The sequence below is a fragment of the Elephantulus edwardii genome, unplaced genomic scaffold, assembly GCF_000299155.1.
Source record: "Elephantulus edwardii isolate Elephantulus edwardi_28Jun2011 unplaced genomic scaffold, EleEdw1.0 scaffold00001, whole genome shotgun sequence".
Classification (NCBI taxonomy): domain Eukaryota; kingdom Metazoa; phylum Chordata; class Mammalia; order Macroscelidea; family Macroscelididae; genus Elephantulus; species Elephantulus edwardii.
The window spans coordinates 33770052-33790857 of record NW_006399751.1 but is presented as its reverse complement, the minus strand read 5'-3'; the positions used below and the strand labels follow the sequence as shown (position 1 = coordinate 33790857).

Here is a 20806-nt window from a genome sequence, read left to right as displayed (position 1 = left end):
AACAACAACAACAATATTCTGGTTCATAAAAAAGCCAGCAATATGATTGAAGACAGTCTTCCAAAAGTAATACTTTGCCATTTAGAGAAAGATTTATGTTTTCCTTCAGTTAGTCTTTGCTCTGAGGTGGGTGCTATTGGTAATGCCATAACCACTATACACATTGTGTACCTGGCAACTTTCTAGATTTTTCTATGTTCTGCTTTTCTCTTTTTTTCACATAATCCTCTTATCTTCCTTTCCTTTGATTTCTCCTCATTTTGTGTGCTTGTTTCTGTCAGACATATCTCACATATTTACGTGCCCTTTAGAGTATCTCTGAGTTCTGTTGAAATCTCAGAACCCCTCCATCAGACTACCATTTAATTTTGTCTAATATTTCCTCGAAGGAATATTTCTGTATTTCAATAGTTGATCATTTTCATTGAATTTAAAAGTGCTGTCATGCTATTTACCAAAATTAAGGAGAGTAATAAATGAGATCAAATTTTTGTTGGGTTGGATACCATCGAGTTGGAATCAATCCACAACTGACCTGCTAGTGAGTTTTCAGAGGCTGTTAATTACAGAGGAGGAAATGAAATTACAGAAATGGAAAACTGAAATGAAGTAAACAAAGAGCATTCTGATAGCACCACTTTAAAATATATGTATAAGTTACTTACTTGAGTATAATTAAACATTTTTTCACAAGTGTCAAGAACAACCCAATTTTTATTAGAATGACTCCATTAGAATGATTCATTCCTCAGTTACTGTACAAGTACATGGTCATGAAGTCAGATCAAACTCATAGCAGCCTTCTATCAGTACCTAAGGCTGGAAATCTTTATGTGAGGAAACTGCCTATCTTTCTCCTGAGGAGTCTGTGGCAATTCAAACTGCCCACCTTTTCGTCACCAGCCTAATGTGTCATGTACTATGCCACCAGGACCCTGTAGTTATCTCGGGATAATAACTTTCATTTATCCTTATTTTATCAAGATTTATTTTTAGAACTCTAAATTTTTAGACTTTAAATTTACCACCTGGGGGGACATAATTCCTTTAGTCCTGAAATTATTTCTTATTTGGACCTACTAAATATTCTTAAATTGAACTCATAGAGGAGGAGTTATTGATTTAGTGCCTTAATTTTATTTCCTAATGTATTACAGATAATTTGTTGAAATAAAATTGAAAAACAAATATATGTATTAAAATGAAAATACCATTATATTTTATTTCCAGATAAACTTCGCCAGGTTTTGTGCTTATGAAAATTGTTCTGCTGATTTACAAGTATCTGCAAAAATTGGATTCTTAAAGTAAGTGTAATATTTCTACTATTGATTAAGTTAGAAGAATGAGTGTATATGAGATTGTTCTGCAGAGAGAGAAGAACTAAGGACAACATTGTTTAAACAACAGGATTTAAAGAACTAGGAAGGAATATTGTTCTATGGAGGGAAATCAAATTATTTAAATACATTTCCTCAAAAATAACCACTTTTTCAAAGAATGGAAATATGGAGACTGTGTTAAATGCAATGTGGCATTTATTTCCGTCCTGACTTGAGCTCATCTCAGAAGCATTTGATAGCTATCCACTTCATCTTATGAAAGTCATTTCCTTACCTCCTCATTGTCTCGAGCTCTTCCCTCTAGTTATCTTGAGGCTCTGTGGTTTTGACTTTGGTGGTTCAGCCCTTTCTCTCACTCTCATATTCCCCCAGATGATACTACCTTTAACAATCGCCTCTCCTGGCCTATCCACACTGCTGCTGCCCTGCCCAAATCAGTATTTGAGTTTCTTATCCACATTTCCAATTTCTGTGTCTTTGTAGGGTCATGTGGTTTCCACCTGTCCAGTATCTATCCATTAGTTATCAAAACCTGAAACCTAAAATTCAACCTATTTCATTTCTCTTTCTTGTTGCTAACATCCAAGAAGTTACTAAGTACTACAGTTCATGACCTTAATTTATCTGTTACCCATGGTACTTCTCTACCTCTACCACTGTTGCTATTATGTACCTTTAAGTAGGAACTGACCCCTAGCTTATCCTCCAGTGGATTTTCAGAGACAGTTAAATCGCAAGAGAGGAGATTTCTTACCTTTCTTCCACGGAGCAGCTGGTAGATTTGAACTGATTGCCTTTGGGATTGCGGCACAGCTCCCTACCCCTAAGCCACTTGAGTTAGGCCCTGAGTATTCTAAGTGGATTACTAAGTTTCCCCCTTGTTTCTGGGCTGCCTGTTCCCATTTTGCATTCTTCTGTTTCTCTACAACAGTGTTTTCTCAGTATGCTTTCTAACATGCACATCTGATAGCATCCAAGAGAGCTCATGCATCAGTGGTTCATCATGGACTTCAAGTTAAAACTGCTCATTGATGCTTCTTACAAGTTTCCCAGGACTGGTGGCATAGACAGTTAAGCACTTGGCAGCTAATCAAAAAATCAGTTGCTAACTCTGAGGTGCCTCAAAAGAAGGGCCTAGAAATTTACATCCTGAAATTCAGATGCTGAAAATCCTGTGGGTCTTAATTCTACCCTGATGGACATTGGGTCTCTATGAGTTAGTGTCAATTTAATGCAACAGGTTGTCTTTCCTTCTCATTTTTTCCTCATCCATGGCAAAGAATTTAAAATTACTTGGCCTTGTCATGCTTTCCTGAGAACCTTTCATTTCACTGCCCTTTCCAGATGAAGCCCTCTTGTCTCCAGCCACATAACCCCATGTACCTTTCACTTACTCTCACTGGCCATGGTTGAATGTGTGCTTGCACACTTTCCTGGTGAAGTTAGCTGTTTCAGGACTGATTCCTATCTAGTCATGCTTGTTTTCCCATGGAATGCTATAGGTGACTAATAGGTGTTTCTTGAGAATGTGATGAGATCTTTCAGGAGCTTGCCTGTGAGGGGGCCAAGCTCACAGCAGAGGAATTAGCCTTCCAGAGACATTAAAGATCGTCCTTCACTTGGGTGGTGGAAACAACTAAGATTTTGGCTACTCAAGAAAGGTCTGGTAATTTACTTCTGAAAAATAAGCCACTGGAAGATAGAGCGCAGCTCTGACCCGACACATGTGAGAGGGTCGTGATGTAGGATCACTTGGACAGCAACTGAGTTTTATTTGCTTGTTTATCTTGAGATAAGAAGCTATAAAAGATGCTTGGCATTACTAAAACATTTACGTGTAAAAGGAAGAAAAGTTCTTCAATGGCCATGGTAAAAAGTGAGTTCATGGGCAGAAAGTGAGGGCTTTGGGGATGGATTTCAGAACTTGAAAAGAAAAGGGAAATGCAGCCGACAGAGACCGATACAGTTATCATCAGCCAACCCTTCTCTCCTATCAAAAATACAAATGCCTTCATTTACCGTTATCTCAGGCAGTGTATATAGGTTAAACTGACTAAGGAACTTACTCTGTGCAGTGAAAAAAATAATAATCCTCTATTGCTTAGTGTCTTATAAGTTTAGTTCAATAGCTTTTGAGGAGCAGAGTGTTTGTGTCAAGCCAGGCCTTCCGGCTGCCTGTTAGTTTCAGCAACAGGAATACTGTTCTTGGTCAATACAGTTCTGTCAATGTTTTGAGACACAATAAAGTTATAAATAAATATTTTATTTACATTGAAAAAAATAAAAGGGAAGGGAAGAGGTTCAAAATGACCACTGAGATCAATGCGATGTAGAGCTACACAGAAATGAGTCAAAATGTTGGTGAATCATGCCTAGTGCCCTGCTTATGTGAGCTCAGTAGGTCAAGGAATAAATGAGTTCTTTGCAGTTAGGCAAGGTCAGGCCAGCTTGAGCATCACCACTTGTGGGCCAAGAAGCCCTAGTCTATGCTAATGAGAATTGGACTTTTTCTGTCAAATGGGCTGCTTAGATGGTCTACTGAGACCACAAACTACTTTCTATTCCAGTAGTGTGTTGGTGACTTTATTGATTTATTAGTTGAATAATTTATATCCCTCCCTTTTATGTATTTATGTTCTTCCTGGGACATTTAGTTATCTTGGTATTTTGATTTTCAAGGGTCTTTGATAAGAAGGATTATGTGTGGGAAAGCCCTTCTGAGCTTCCTTTCACTTTCTTAATTAAATACTGCTCCTGTCACCTTTGTTATCTTCAGTTGAGATCTCTCTGACCTATAAAAAATGGGAAATTGAGAGTTCTAGGAAAAAGAACAATTCTTTCCAGAAAAAGTGAAGGGGAAAAAAAAAACCCCCACTCCAGTTTAGTGAATTAAGATAATTGAATGATTATAAACTGTGAATTATGATTTTTTAATTTATTGCATGTTTTCTCATAGTAAATTTATCTCCTCATTTTTTAATTTGATGTGATAGTATTTTTGATAGTGTACATCTTAAGCCCATTATGATTTTGACTAACGGTCAACTGAACATAAGTTAGTGTTTTTCAAAGTGTGGTCTGTGTATGCTAGATAAACATTTAGATACTAAGACCTAGTTCATCAGATTCAGAAGCTGTGCACACCAGACCAAAAGTCACATGTGAGCTTTCAGTGGTTCCTAAATGCTTCTAAAATCTGAAAATCAGTGTTGTGGTGGCATAGCACTTCACACTGGGAGACACACTTACCTGGGTTCACATTGCGTGTCTGCCGTCCACTTGCCAATTGACATCTTATCTTCTAGAGAAATGAACCTTTCCGCTTACTGGGCCATGTAGTAATACCTTCTCTGTAAGGCTGTTTACAATGGTGTAATGCAGGCAACACTCACGCCAGAACTCACGAGCAGTTACTACTCTTGGTTGATACATTATGGTCAGACGAGAAGAAGCCCTGTTCGTGTGGTGGCACAGTTGTTTACCAGGAGTCTGTGATTAGAGTTGACTAGTTGCTTTGTGGGAGAAAGATGTGGCGATCTCTTATGGTTGAGATTATGGTGTTGGAGACCTTCTAAAGCAACTCTTGTCTGCCCCATAGGGACACTATGGATCAGAATTGACTCAATGGCATTTCATTTTTTTCGCTTGATGGTTGGAATATTATAGATCATGATAAAGTTATTTTTAATTCGTCTAGAAAATTAAATCTTACCAATGGTTTTTTGTTTTTTTTTCAATTGTTGTGCAGAAGTACTGGTTATTTGTCCAGAGCTTATTGTTTCATTTAGAGAATGCATTCGGTAGGGTCAATGGCTTTCAGTTTTACAAAGTTTGAAGCATAAGTGTACGAGTTTGCAGGAGTAGGCATGCCAGCTTTTGTGCTGATTAGGAAAATTATAGGCTGTTGCTATTAAGTAAATATTAACTCATTTGAGAAGTTTTCTATTGAAAGCATTTTTGATTGAGTATTAGACCCACTGTGAAGGGCCCCAATAAACTCTTTTACCTTTTTAATCACTTGGGCTCTGTCACATAAAAATAGTCTCAGTCACATAAACATTCTCTCCACCTTCTCAGTAAAGGTAGGCAAAATATGACCATATTTTCCTCTCTTTCTCCCAACTGTAGTTCTACTGGTCCTGATGGTGTTTGTGTGCCACAGAGCTATAAATCTGTCTCAAATATATGTATTTACTTAGCAAAGAACTTGAGTTTGTGAAGACCTCAGTAATAGTCTGCCTACAGCATGCTAAACAGTACTAATGTTCTCTGTCTTGTGTTGTCATTGAGACTTTCTTCTGTATATTTACATTCCCATGATAATAAACCATGTTCAAATGGATGTCCACTGCAAAATAAAGATGAACAAGCATGACTTTATCCAGATTATAAACAGTTTTACTCTCAGTTAGCCAATTCAAAGAAAATATTTCTTACAGATTATTGATATAAATGGTACTACTCTTATTTACCCCCAACTTTGCTTTCTAGGTAAGTGATTTGGGCTCTTTCTAAGTCATTCTTTTCACACCACATTAGAATGTTTTGGGATACAAGTGACATAATCACTATTAGTGACTTGAACAATAAAGGTATTTTATTATTTTGCATATTAAGCAGCCTGTGCACATTTGGTCCGGCAGCTTGCCAACAACCAGAAATTAATGTTTGTGCCTGCAGTTCTCTTGGCTATTCCTCATGGTGACAAGATGGCTGCAGTAACACCCAAGTTCCAGCTTGGTAAGAGGCGAGGGTAAAATGTCATGTCTTCTCAACCTGTCTTTTCAAGAGAGGAAATCCCTTAGTAGACTTCTTTTCTCTCATCAACCAGAGGTGTGTCACACTGACCCCTGAATCTATCCTGGTTGAAATGGAATGAGGCCTTTACAATCCTATTAGATTAATCACAAGTCATCCTTGAAGCTGAACTAGGAGCCTGTCTAATGCAATACCAAGGGATTGCTGCCTTGATATTGAAATGCACGGTTTTATTTGAAGCTAAGACAGGAAATCATGGTTGAGTAGACAGTGAGCCCTAAGTTGCATCTGCTTTTATGACTCTAACCACTCATAGATCTAACTTAACAAAATTGTCCCTTGTAAAAATGAAGAGGGTGGCTTATTTACTCACTGATCTCATAGTTTTGGTAGGATGAATTGTATATTCTGTGCATTCAAATGAAATCTTCTAATCTATTTTACCATTTTACTCCTTTGCCTCAAGGAGATTGCCTTTGTCAAGAAAATATTTTTTAAATCCCAGGTAGTTGCTTTATTCCAATATGCAAGAATTTTTTTCATTACTTCCCTTTCTGAAAGTCGATAGTAAGTTTACAGGATGAAATTTTACTTGCAGTGATATGTCACTTGCTACAGATCATTTTTTTAGATCAAATAGATGAGTTAGGTACCTTAACACAGTAAAGTATGTTATCTCTTTACATTTTATTTTGTTCTAGCACCTTGGCTAAAAACAAGATAGCTATGAAACACAAATTCATTTCAGAAAGACAAGGCTCGTTCACTGTGTAAAGACCTCAGAAGCATTTATTATAAAATGAAACTATATCACTCAGGAAAACCAAGAGCCTGGTGCTGAGATAGATCATTCTTCTGTTTCCCCTTATTAAGTTATGATTCTATATGTACACAGTGCCTTGATTTGTTTAAATTCTGGACATTCTAGGGTGCTTTGTAAATTTCAGGTCTGCGCTATGCATACTTTAATGAAGAATGAACTGTGATTCCCGGGGAAAGCTCTGGTTCAGCCCTGTCATCCTTCCAGATGTGCACCTGGTCCTTTATTATGTCTCACACAGAAAGCTGGTGGGGATCGTTTCGAGGGTACTTTGTAAATGGCTGAAAATATAGTAAGACATAGTTGTAAAAACGTGTAGCATCATAATTCTGGTGGTGTAGCATTGTGATAGCTGAAAATGGAAAATAAACCAGGCGTCTAGCTGCTGAAATGTGAACACTGTGTTTCTCTTTAATTTGCTGTTGTCTTGGAACCTAGCTGTTTATGCACCGCTTTCACCTTCTGTTGCTTGTCTAAGTGCCAACTTCTTTCCCAAAGGTGTTCAGTGACTAATGCCTTCGTTACAAGCCAGAATATTTTATAAATGTCTATTTCTAGGCAGCTCTTCTACAAGTCTTAATTAAACTTTAATGTCAAGCAGAAGTTTAGTTTTAGAACCTCTTAGGTCCCTTTACTTGTAACATGATTACAAAAGAGTAGAGGGAACCTAGGTCAGCTGTGCTACACATATTTCTTCTTTCCCACTTCACACTTTGCCACCAGCAAACATGTATTCATGTTAACACAAAGGTTCCCAGCACAGGAAACACTGACTCCACAGACAAGGATTCAGTATGTAGTTTTATAATCAAGGAGTCCCAATGTGTTGCACACAGCAAGATTTTCAGGTACTAACTGGAAGTTTGGTGATTCTAATCTACTCAGGTTTATTTGCTTGGCTCAACAGTCGACTCTCTTGGCACCAGCAGCCAGGAAATTAAAAGACATATTGCTATGGCAAAGTCTGCTGTTAGGGACCTCTCCAAAGCACTGAAGAGCAATGGTTTGTCTCTGGAGACTAATGTGTGTCTGATACAGGCCATGGTCTTTGCAATCACTTGTTATGCATCAGAGAGTTGGACAATGACTAAGGAAGATAGAAGGAAAATTGATGCCTTTGAGCTGTGGTGCTGGAGAAGAGTATTGAATGTACCATGGACTGCCAAGAAAACAAACAGATTCATCTGGGAGAGGGTTAAACCAGGCTGCTCCTTGGAGGCAAGGATTCTAAGGCTCTGTTTGACATACTTTGGACATGTTTTAAGGAGGAACCGGTCCTTGGAGAGGGACATCATCCTTGGGAGGGTGGAAGGATAGCGCTGGAGGGGAAGGCCCTCTATGAGGTGAATTGATTAATTGACTGGGGTAATTGGTATGGGTGTGTTGGAGAAAGTGTGACTGGCACGGGACAGCAGAGTTTAGGGCTGTTGTATATAGGGTCGCTATGAGTCGCAAGTGACTCGATGGCACAGAGCAACAACAATAATCTACTCAGGTTACCTTGGAAGAAAGGCCTTGGCCATGCACTTAGGAAAGACCAGAGGTATTGAAAACTCTATGGGACACATTTCTACTCTGACACACGTGAGATTATCATGTATTGGAATTACTTGATAACAACTGGGGGGAAAATATGACATCATGTCATTGTCACAGTGTTGGAGGTGACTCATAGCTGACTCATAGCCATCTTGCTCTCGCAGAGCCACTGTTGGATTTGAAGCGCCAGAGGGTTGTGTAGCCTTTGGCCTAGCAGTGCAATTTCCTATCTGCTATATATACCTCCAGAGCTCTCTAGCTCTCTATACTGTATATATTCTATAGATATCAGAATAATACAGAGTTTGTTTAAATAGTATTCTATAAAGGAACAAGTATTTCAGGCTTTGCAGAAAATCTGTTTCAAATACTCTGTTTACTATGGAAATCACTCATAGAAAATGGATAAATGAATGAGTATGGTTGTTTCTATAATACTTTATTTTCACAAACAGAAAGCAGTTCAGATCTGGCATGCAGTTAGTAGTTTTACAACCTATGCTCTATACTAGGTTTCCTTTAAAAAATATTCTGTGATACATCTTTTTTTTTAATTGTTGAAATAGAACTTTGTTTATTTAATTTAAATATGTTGCTAAAATAACTTAAATCAGTATCCAAAATAAGTCCATTATCTAGAGGTTATAAGGAATTGTTATGTAATTTTAAGCCAACTCACAACTGACCCTTTATCACGTTCTCAGACATTGTAAATCACATGAGAGGAGAGTACTCACCTTTCTCCCACAGAGCAACTTGTGGATTTGAACCAACTATTTTTTGTTTAGCATCACAACTCCTTATACACTGAGCTACCAGAGATCCAGGATTAAAGAGATCATGAGTATCTGGATATGTATTGAGTGTCTAACAGAAATGCACAGATATAGTTACCAAATGCCTTTTTATGTGGTGCATCCTGTGGAACGTGGAACTTGACAGGGCATTCTTATTTTCCCGAGTATTAAAAGTTCTCTGCCTTTGGCAGGGTGTAAAAGTCTTCATTCACTCTTTAGTGATGGAAAGTGTTTTAGCTCTTTACTTGCAGGTTTCCACTTTGTACAGGCTGCAGCTTTTGTAGGTTTTACTGTCTTGGCTCGAAACTGGAACTGCCCAAAGTCTCAGCAGCAGTTTGATAGAAAAATAAAATCTATATTTATAAGATGGAATACATACACTAAAGGATTATAGGATTTAACATAGAAATCAATTAATAATATAATTCAGGTTCTCTCATGAAATTTAAGATTCTTTATTCAGAACAAGTCTTCATTAGAGAAGTTCAATTGAAATAAACAGAATCACAGAAAAACATAACACTACATTACCTTGCCCATTCACAGACAAATGCTTTCATCCCCTGGGCTCCCAGATCCTTTCCTTCATTACTCTTTCTCATGTATTTGTTATATTTGTTTATATTCCTATTCTTTGCAGTGTAAGTTCTACAAAGATGGAAGGCGGGTTTTAATGAGTTTTGCATCAGGGATCTATAAGCATAGGACCTGTTTTATGATACATGAGATTTCCATTGTAAACAAGTAATCACTTACATATATTCAACTAACACCTAAAACACAAATTAAAAACTCATTGATAGCGTACTCCACACCTACATAAACCCTTTGTCTTCAGTCAGTTCACAAATAACTGTTAATGTCTCCCATGCATTTAAAATTCCCATTACTAGTTTATTCTAACTTTAATATCTTACTTAGACATGGGTTAGAATGATGCAAATATTATAGAAGATGCTTTCTAGACTATGGAGTGCTAGTTGTTATTATTTCTTAGTCCTGTTTTGGTTATCCTTATACAAGTATTTTCCTTTGAATTGCATCTTTTTCTAGTGTAAATGAATTTTTTTTCTAAGTTTAAAAATTATCGAACGTCTAAGAATTCTGTCTTTGGGGAAAAGCTTATAAAATCATGGCATCATGAAACTAAAAAATGGCTTTTAGCATTCAGCTGTTTGAATCCTTTCAACAGGGAAAAGCCTGGACTGCGTAGGCAAAGGGAGCTCTGGTAGCACAATAGTTAAAGCACTTATCTGCTAAATGGAAGGTTGGCAGTTCAAACTATCCAGCTGCTCCAGCAGGAAAAAGACCTGGTGGATCTGCTTCCATCAAAATTATAGTCGAGAGAACCCTGTGAGACCATTCTCCTTCATCACTTTGAATCCTTCTGAGTCAAAATCAATTTGATGGAAGGAGTAATGTGAACAAAGAGAACTGCATTTGCCTTAAGTCTTTGTTACTCTCTCCCTCTCATTGCTGTCAAGTCGGTTCTGACTTGTAGCTAGTTTTATGAGGCTGTAAATTGTCCAAGAGGAGATTGGTGGATTAGAGAACAAAGGGTTAAAGTTGGCTTTAGGCTTGGCAGCACAAAACAGACTACACCACCATACTATAAAGTAGTTCTATTGGTGTAGTAGGTTAAGTGTTGGACTGTTAACTAAAAGGTCAATATTTCAAACTCATCAGGCCCTCCTCAGGAGAAAGATAAAGCAATCTCTCCCCTATTAAGATTCACAGCCTTGGAAGGTCAATGGAGGATCCTTGTTAGTTGGCATGGGCTCAGTGGCAGTGGAAATTAGGAGATTGGATGAATTCTTAAACTTCTAGGTCCTCACATGTCATGTGTATTTTTTTTCCTTAGGATTTCACAGAATGTGCTTGATACAGTCTTTTTTTTAAATTTTTTTATTTGATTTTATTATTTTTGTGTGCGTGTACCATCAAATCAGATCTGACTGGTACAGGAGGAGATTGCTCCTCCTTCCCCGGCAGAGCATCTGGTGGATTCGAACCGTGCACCTCTGGGATTGTAGTTGCAGTTTCTTGCCACTAGGCCACCAGAGCTCCCCTAGATACAGTCTTGACTGAAGAGTAATACTGTTGTTATTATTACTGACTAAGACTTATATATGCTCATGAGTCCTTTGCAGAGAACTAGTGGCAGAGCCAACAGATCTGAATTCAGTTACATTATGGGTTTGTAGCAACCTGCTCTTTCTGATTCACATGCAAGTGAAGTGGTTTTGCAGTTCTGGTTTTAAAGTAGCCTTGGTATTGGTAAAACTAACCAATCAGCTTCATAAATTCTACTTAGCAGATTTCAGACAAAGCACTCCTTCCTCTGCCTTGCTTACTTCCACTGAAACATCCCAACTATTTTCTTTCCTAGTCTACTTTCACTTACATATCATCTCTGGGTTGGGTATTAGCTTGTTGTTGTCTATCCAGGGACTAAAAAAGAGAAAACGAAAATTAAAAAATACTTTGGGAAAATATTGTAAAAGAATGAGGAAATAATGAACAACCCCAACCATCAAATCAAGAGGCACACCACCAAATTAAAGGGAAAGGACACCAATTTATAGCTAATTTAAAAATTAACTATTTTCAGTTTATATTACACTCAGAGAAACTGAATTTATCCAAAAATAAGGGAAGTTAAAAGTTCTTTTAAATATGGATTTGTAGTCACTTCTATTTGGTGATTTCCGTGGCTCTTTGTTGTTGTTGTTATTGATTCCGTCGAGTTGAGCATGACTCATGACGACCCTATGAACAAAAGGCCTGAACCCTTTCTAAAACTATTGTCATTTATCAGAGTTCATGGAGTTTCCAGAGGCATGTTGTTTGGGGTAAACATGAGATACGTGAAGAGATGGGACTCTGATTTCCCAATCAAGTACTAAGCAATATTACTTAACTTTTAGGCCATATGAAAATAAGACCTATCTTGCTGTGGGAAGCATGAAGACATTGATGTTGAATGTGTCTTTGTTTAATGCTGGAGATGATGCCTATGAAACCACTCTGCACATTGAACTGCCCACAGGTCTCTACTTCATTAAGATATTAGATCTGGTAAGTATTGCAAGGCGCCTTGAAGGTACAGTGGTTACAGTGGTTGGCTCCTAACCTAAAAGTTGACAAATGGAACCCATTAGCTATTTCATCAGGTTTCCATAACAATTTACAGATTTGCATAGGGACCAATAGAAGGTCCCTTTGAGTCAAAATTGACTAAAGACAACAGTGGGGCTTTGATTGAACACTAAAGGCATTGGAGAGAGGCCTTTGACACTCCAGGCATCCATCTCTGCCTTTCCCTTTAGGATTGAAAGCCTATTTGCAATAAGTAAGAGGAAAAACTTAAGCATTCTAAAAATTGTCAAGATAAATACATAATAATAAATCTATTCATGTGCCACTTTTTGACCAGCCTAATAACCCTGTTAATATTTAGTATGCAAATTTTTATTCTCTCTCTCTCTGTGTGTATATATATATATATATATATATATATATACACACACACACACATATACATCATTATGTACTGTCAAGTTGGAATCAACCTATAGCTGACCCTCCAGTGGGTTTTCAGAGGCAGTGACTGTCAGGGGAGGAGACTGCCCATTTTCCTTCTACATAGTAACTAGTGGGTTTGAACTGAACAACTTTTTATCACTGGGCCACTAGAGTTCCATCTGTCTGTCTCTTTAGCAATATTAAAAGTAAATACTTTTGGGAAAATTTAACACTTCTGGTCTTGTCCTTAAAAACATAACCTTCTTGCTTCCTTCCTACTCAAACCAGTTGTTTAATTTTTACTTTTAGGAAGATAAACAAATCACTTGTGAAGTAATAGACATAGTAAAAATTGACTGCAGTGTTGGCTATATATATGTAGACCGGCTATCAAAGGTAAGCATTTAGCATTTGTGGTTTTTCTTTACTAACATAAAAACAAAATATTTTCTCTTACTCCCTGTGATTAAACTGAAGGTAGATAGTTAAGTGATGAAATAAGACCAATACCCAAACCAAATGAGTCTGAATTCCTTGAGATTGTTTATATTCTTGGCAACATTCACTGTCAAAAGAGGGAGGGGCCATGTTTCTGGTGAGATGGGCATGTGAACGTGTCACTCAGAGCACTGCTCCCCCTGCTCACCCTTACCCAACACTCCCACCCGGCCCCAGGTGGTCCTGTCTGCCAGGCATGTTACCTCTGCTATACAAAAAGGTGTTTTTTGGCAAGGGTCCTGATTCAAGTTGTGAAAGCATTTTGTCAGTCTGGGCCTGTATTTACAATCAGAGGAGGCTTTGTCTCTGGATTTGACTTGTGGAAATGCCTGTGCTTTAAATTTGCCATGTCAACAGCTTCTCTCTGTACCTTTCTGCCAAATAAGAGACAGTCGCTGGAAGAGTTCTACACTTCAACAGAAAGTAAAAGAGCAAGAAGAAGGAAAATTAAGTTGTTTTATTTAAAAAAAGAAATATTTCTATATGTTGTTGGACTATGAGGGAAAGTATGTTTTCCTTCTCTCTGTTTTACAGGTAGATATTAGCTTTCTTCTGGATGCAAGCTCACTTAATCAGGTGGAAGAAGAACTCAACATCACAGTGCATGCTGCCTGGTATATTTTGTTATTTTTAAAATAAAATCATAGCTGTATTGTAACAAATAACTAATGTACTCATAATTTTAGGGAGGAGACCCCTAGAAAAACCATGTAGATATATTCCATCAGTTGTTGGAGAAAGCTTTTATTGCATTCGCTTAGTGGTAAGGAATTGCGTTGTTAACCGGAAGGCATGCAGTTCCACAGGAGAAAGTTAGGCAGTCACCTCTCTTGCCATATACTGCCTCTGAAAACCTACCATGGTCAGCTAGAAATTGGATCCTACTCCATGGTACACAACAAAGGGGGGGAAATCCTCTAACCAACAGAGCTCTAGTGACCTAATACATTAAGTGTTTGGGTGCCAATGTATTAGGTCACTAGAGCTCTGTTGGTCAGTGGTTTGATTCCACCAACTGATCTCAAGGAGAAAGATGAGACATGTCTTCCCCAAAAGATTTACAGCCTCAGAAATCCAATGGGAGGGTTGCTAGGAGTGTAAATTGAGTCAGTGACATTGGGCTTGATTTGGCTTGAATTAGCAGAGGAACAAATGATAGTTCAATTAATGGGAGCAAATTTCTGCAGCCTTGTCATAAAAATGATTTCTTCCTATAATCTACTTTTATTTCCTCTCTTCCCCTAAATGTTAATTAAACCAACTTGAATATGTTAGATATCTGAATATGTAACTAGCTTTCTCCAAAGATGATTTGTTGTGCTTGATTGGAATCTAACAGTGTTTTCTATTTGCTACTGTAGTGAAAATGAAGGGGAAATTGATTCTCTAAGGGATAACAAAGTGACTTTAGCAATCCCTCTGAAGTACGAGGTGATGCTGACTGTTCATGGGTAAGTGGAGTATGAAGCCTATCACAAAGTTTATAGCTGACTTTAAGTCCCATTACTTTTATATTACTGGTCAAAATGTGTTTCAGTTTTTTGGCTGTTTTTTTTAGTGAAAGTTGACCAAACACACTGGCTTTCATTCAATGATTCATACACATTTTGTTTTATAACATTTTTTACAATTGATTAAGGTAATTATAGTTCATGAAGCTCTTAGTGTATGTTTAAAGGATATTGTTTCTGTCTCTTAACAATTATCCTGGTGTGTTCTTGCTTCATGTTGCTGTGTGCCATGGAGTCAAGTTCAATTCCTGGAGCCAACAGCTGGCAGAGCAGAACTCACCTTAGAGTTCCGTAGAGACTTGCATTCTCTTGTACATGGAATTGCTAGGAGCTGGAGCTGTCTTGAGGCCACCAATAACTGTCTTTACAGGAGCAGGTTGCCAGGTCTTTTCTTCTGCATAGTCACTAAGTGTGTTCCAAGCATTCACCTTTCAATTAGCAGCAAGCACTTAGCGATTGCACCACCAGGGTTCCTTATCTTTTGCTTGTTTTTGTTGTTGATTGCTGTCAATTCAAGCACGACTCGTAGCGACCCTATGAACAAAAGGCCTGAAGCCCCTTCTACAACTATTGACATTTATCAACGTTCATAGAGTTTCCGGAGGCATGTTGTTTAAGAAGTGAATACCACTCCTGCTTCCAAATCCTTTGCTTAGCTAGTCATTCTTTTAATCCTCTCTGTAGTGCCCAGCTAGAGGAGATCTCCCATCAGAAGAACCCCAGTGAGGCACTCACGGGCCACTCCCAGTGTTTCATTGTCCACTGTGCAGCTCTGAAGGCACCCAGAGATGGACAGTGACATTCTGCCTCATCATGCTAATTAGTGGTGGAAAGTGTAAGTGCTGAGCCCTGTGAGCTTAGCCAAATCACCATTCTCCAGTTCCATATCTACTTATGTGACAAAGGTATCGCGATATGAGAGCCAGCCTTGTGCCTTCTATCTATGAGATTTCTGAGTTACTCAGCCTCGGAGGGAGGGTCACCAGGAGTCAGAACTGACTGGACAGCAGTGGGATGGGTTTGGTTAATACTGTAGCTGAGTCAGTGGGGAATGAAAATAGTTAAGCACTGACAAATTCAGAGTTCAAAGCCTCCCAAAAGTGCCATAGAAGAAAGGTCAGTTAATCTTTTTCAAAAGATCACCACCTTTTGAAGACTATGGAGCACAGGTCTACTCTGTGCACATGGGGTCACCATGAGTAAGAATCTGCTAGAGACACAAGTTGACTTGAGGTTTTTTTAAATGAATTCTAATCTCGAATTAAGGACCCCTAGTGAAGCACTTGCTAATCCAGAAAGTTGGTGATTCGAACTCATCCTGTGTCTCCATAGAAGGAAAGCCAGGAAATCTACTACTGTAAAGATTATAACTGAGAAACCTCCTTGTTGGCTCGGACAGCCAACCTTTCTGTTAGCAGTTGAGGCCAAGCCAGTGTGCCTCTGGGGCTCCTCAGAGTGACACCCATCAACAGTGACTCTAAGATGTACTGTCCAGATTATGGTAAAGAGACTGTAACATCTCATCAAGTAAAACAGTCTAACTGTGCATTTCTTTCTATCAGGTTTGTTAACCCCACTTCATTTGTTTACGGATCAGATGAGGAGAATGAACCTCAAATGTGCATGGCAGAGAAAATGAACTTCACTTTCCATGTAAGAAAAGTTGACTGTTGAGATTTATAACAAACTGGAAGAATGTGACCACTATGACTCATTCCACGAAAGTGTAACCAGCCCCTCGGCCACTGAGACTTACTTAGGTGGGGGGCACCTCAACAGGCCGTACCCAGACCCATCCCTCTCCTGTTCTCCTTCCTTCCTCCATTGTCTTGTCACTGGTGCTCAAGCCCATGCTCCTCTAGGTACAGGGATATAGGCTTTCTACAGGTAGTGGAAAACAATCAGGGACAAGAGAGAATACTTGTAAGAGGCACAGTGACGTAAACTGACATGACTAGGGCCCACACACAGAAAACAGGATCAGTAAAGGTATCTATAGATGTTGTTGTCATGTGCCGTCGAGTCATTTGCGACTCATAGCGACCCTATGTACAACAGCCCTAAACCCTGCTCTGTCCTGTGTCAATTGCATTGCCTCTGACACACCCACCCTGATACCCCAGTCACTGAATCAATCCACCTCATAGAGGGTCTTCCCCTCCTGCACTGTCCCTCTACTCTACCCAGCATGATGTCCTTCTCTAAAGACCCGTCTCTCCTTACAACATGTCCAAAGTATGTCAGACGAAGCCCCAGAATCCTTGCCTCCAAGGAGCAGCCTGGTTTAATCCTCTCTAGCAAGAATCTGTTTGTTTTCTTGGCAGTCCATGGTACATTCAATACTCTTCTCCAACACCACAGCTCAAAGGCGTCAATTCTCCTTCTATCCTCCCTAGTCATCGTCCACCTCTCTGATAGAAATCAATAAAACCTCTTCTCAGTAAAAGGAAGTCATTATCAAGTGAAAGCAGTTTTCACTTCCCCTTCTCTGCATAATATCTTCTTTGTCTGTCATTCAGGTCATAGAAATTATTAGATAAAAGGTCATCATTTATTAAATAACATCTTTTAAAAGTTCAACAGGCTATCATCAAACAGGTTCTAGCAAATGTTGATGAAGACATGGAAAGACTGAAATATTTAAACATTGCTGAGCTGGTTGTAAAATCTTATATCCAATAACAGTGCTTCCTTAAAAAAAAAACAACCCAAGAAGTCAAATTACCCTGTGATGCAGAATTCCTAACCTGAGGTATTATTACCCTGTTGTTGCTTCTTGTTGTGTACCTCTGAGTTGGAACTGAAATCTAACTGACCCTCCTGCCGGGTGTCAGAGGCAGTTAATCACACCTGAGGAGATTTCCCATCCTTCTCCCATGAGCAGCTGGTGGATTCGAACCATGTGCCTTCAGGGATTGCAGCACAGCTTCTTGGGGGAAGGGAAAAGGAAGTAGAGGAGGGAGAAAATTATATTACCCCAGAAACTTCAAATGAGTCTGAGAGTCACTTGTTTTGCTCAGCTGCAACAGCACATCTTTTTTTCTAACTCATAGTATTAGTTTTATAATCCAGCTCTCAGAAAGCATTATATTGGGCCAATTTCAGTTTTTCATAGAGTAGAGGAAACCTCTTTGTATTCCCAAATATATTGGCAACAATGAAATACCTTCTTATGCAATTTTTAAATAGTATAATTACATTTCCAGTCTACTCTTTCTAAAATAAAAAAAATCTACCCCTTTTCAATTTTCTGGATACATTAAGATTATAATCACCATGATCAGAAATGTGTTTTTGTTTTTTCTGCTGATAACTATTCTCTCAACAGCGGTGGTGTGAAATGGTATGGAATTTAGTTAGAAGACACAGGTTTTTGTGTTACTTTCGCCTTAGACATACCGTTAGCACATCTCAGCATCTCCCTTGGCAGCAGAGGGCAATGCTGGTTCATCTCAGGAAAGATTTGTGAAGACCGTTTGGACATAATTTTTTATATAAACAGCATGCCATATAAATGTGTATTATTAGAATTTCTTCCTTAATGAACTATCAGTCTGGATGATATGACTGAATTATTTTTTTAAAGGAAGGCTAGAAATAATGACTAGAGTTTGACATTATTAATAAACTCTTCAAATTCTAACCGTGGGTACTCACTCTTTCTCCTTTTGCTGTGAAGCTACCAGTGGCAAAACACCGCTATGCATGCTGTACAGGGCATTTGAGTTTACCCAAGATCACTGTTATCCATACTTATTCCTATGGAGAACATTTAAACATCATTTTTCTTTTATCTTCTTCTCAGGTTATCAATGCTGGCCATAGCAGAGCTCCAAATGTCAGTTTGGAAATTATGCTGCCAAATTCTTTTACCCCTCACACCCACAAACTGTTCAACGTTTTAGATGTGCAGGTATAAATGCATTCCCTTCACCCTGACTTTTATTCTGTGTGTTTAATAAAATTTATATAACTAAATATAAATGTAGTAAATAATTGATTCTAAATAATATTGCTAAAATAGAGCTTTTTATTAATTTAATTTAGTTACAGTTACTCTATTTGCTATGATTTCACTATGCGTTTTTACAGTATACCCTAAATTTATACAAATAGAATATAAACTAGTTTTCTGAAAACTATCAAAAGCCTTCACATTTTCATTTTCTATGTTCTATGCGTAATATATGTAAAAATACAGTACTTTTAATATGCGTTAGATCAGTACTGAATATTCACTGTAGGGTGTATTTATTTTCGTGGTGTGTTGCTTTTGTTGTGTACTGTCAAGTCAGAACTGACTCATAGCTACCCCTCTAGCAAGTTTTCAGAGGTAGTAAATCATATCAGAGCAGATTGTCCATCTTTCTCCTATGGAGCAGCTTGTAGATTTGAACCATGTACCTTTGCAATGGCAGCACAATTTTATGCCACTAAGTCAGAGATCCCTATACTTTTGAGGTATAGACCTCTGAAGATTATAAAATTATGGAGCTTTTTTTAAAGACAACAATATTCAAACAGCTACTTAAGAACAAATATTTTGGTGTTGATGTGTCCATCAAAATTGTTTTACTTTAATTGTCTCAATACTAGTAATCAAAATTTAAACTTAATAAGTTGGTTTAAAATTTTCTACCTTTCTTAATTTTACTTGAATTTCAGATTTTTATAATGGAACATGCTGTGGTAATTTATTGTTGTTTCTTGCCTGAAACCAAAGAAGTGTTTGGTTTCATCTTAACAGTAAATTCAATTATTTCTATCACTAGTTTCTGTAAGGTTATTAAGGCTGTTTTACTAGTTTAGGTCATATTATCAGACCTTTTAAATTTTATTATTTTTTTGTCAGGGTAAAAATAGGCATCCTCCCAGTGTGATTTAAAGCCTCTGAAAATGAGCCAGAGAGTCAGCTAAGAGTTGGTTCTAACTCAACAATATAAACCAACAATAATTATTTTTCTAGTTTTGTATGTTTGTTTTATTTCTGTCAAAGAGATTTACTTCCTGTGAAATAAACCTCTCCACTTCAAAAATATTTTCTATCAACAAGATGTTTAAATTGTGTAGATTATTGCTCTTTTCAACCGTAAGAGATGTTTCTTGCTTTCTGTCTTCATAGACCACCACTGGGGAATGCCACTTTGAAAATTATCAAAGAGAGTGTGTGCAGCAGCGTAAGACTGCAATGGAAGCCATGAAAGATATATTCACATTCATGTCAAAGACTGATAAGAGATCATTGGTATGTGTTGATTTTTCCAGTTTTAATAGTGCTTTCTAAGAAAGAAGAGTGAATCATTTAAACATATACGGAGTTTAGTTGAGGTAGAAGACAGTGTCAATTTGAGTGATATTCCTGTATGTGAGGCACAGGGATGATGGGAGGATTAAGATAGACCCTGGGATGTAAATAAAACTGAGAGATAGGGATGAAAGAGGGGAAGAGTATATAAAAAAATTAGAGGAGTCTGTTAAATCCATTCATTATCACACAGATTAGGTTGGGTTACTTTGAGTTACTGTAGGTTTGGGGACCTTTACAAGCATTCTTTAGATATGAATATTGTCTAGGAAATATCATACAACTTATTCCAGGGTTGAGAAGAATAGTATCTGTTGAGATAGAGACCTAGGCAGCCTCAAGAATCTAACCGATTCTACTCTTTAAAGTCTTTGTCTAAATGTCACCATCTTAATAAGACCTACTATGTGACTGTTAAATAAAATCACTGCTATATGTTTAAAAAAAATATAGACCCTGGGTAAGTATACATTATAATTTCACTTTTTATCTAAGTAATACCTGTAAAGTCCAATATCCATTGCTGCACATACCAATGATATCCATTGTTGCAGAGTTTCCAGGACATCAGGATGCTGTTGAGCCTCTGTTGTTTGAGATCCATTTTCATCCTGTCTTTAAAATTAACAAGTTTTCTAAAGAACATATAATGTAATTTATACATGTAATTTAGCAAGACTAATTAGGAATCTTTTAATTCTGAGAAAGTT

At 37.8% G+C, this 20806-nt stretch overlaps 1 protein-coding gene across 1 annotated transcript in view; it reads left to right on the top strand.

Annotated features, from left to right (window-relative positions):
• The window catches only part of ITGA4 (integrin, alpha 4 (antigen CD49D, alpha 4 subunit of VLA-4 receptor)), a 106480-nt gene that overhangs the window by 79812 nt on the left and 5862 nt on the right, over positions 1-20806 (top strand). Inside the window, exons 17-24 of the mRNA XM_006878951.1 lie at positions 1231-1307; positions 12185-12335; positions 13092-13178; positions 13815-13894; positions 14642-14731; positions 16354-16444; positions 18597-18704; positions 19914-20036. Of these exons, the coding sequence (XP_006879013.1) occupies positions 1231-1307; positions 12185-12335; positions 13092-13178; positions 13815-13894; positions 14642-14731; positions 16354-16444; positions 18597-18704; positions 19914-20036 (807 nt within the window). The remainder of the gene's footprint in view (positions 1-1230; positions 1308-12184; positions 12336-13091; positions 13179-13814; positions 13895-14641; positions 14732-16353; positions 16445-18596; positions 18705-19913; positions 20037-20806) is intronic.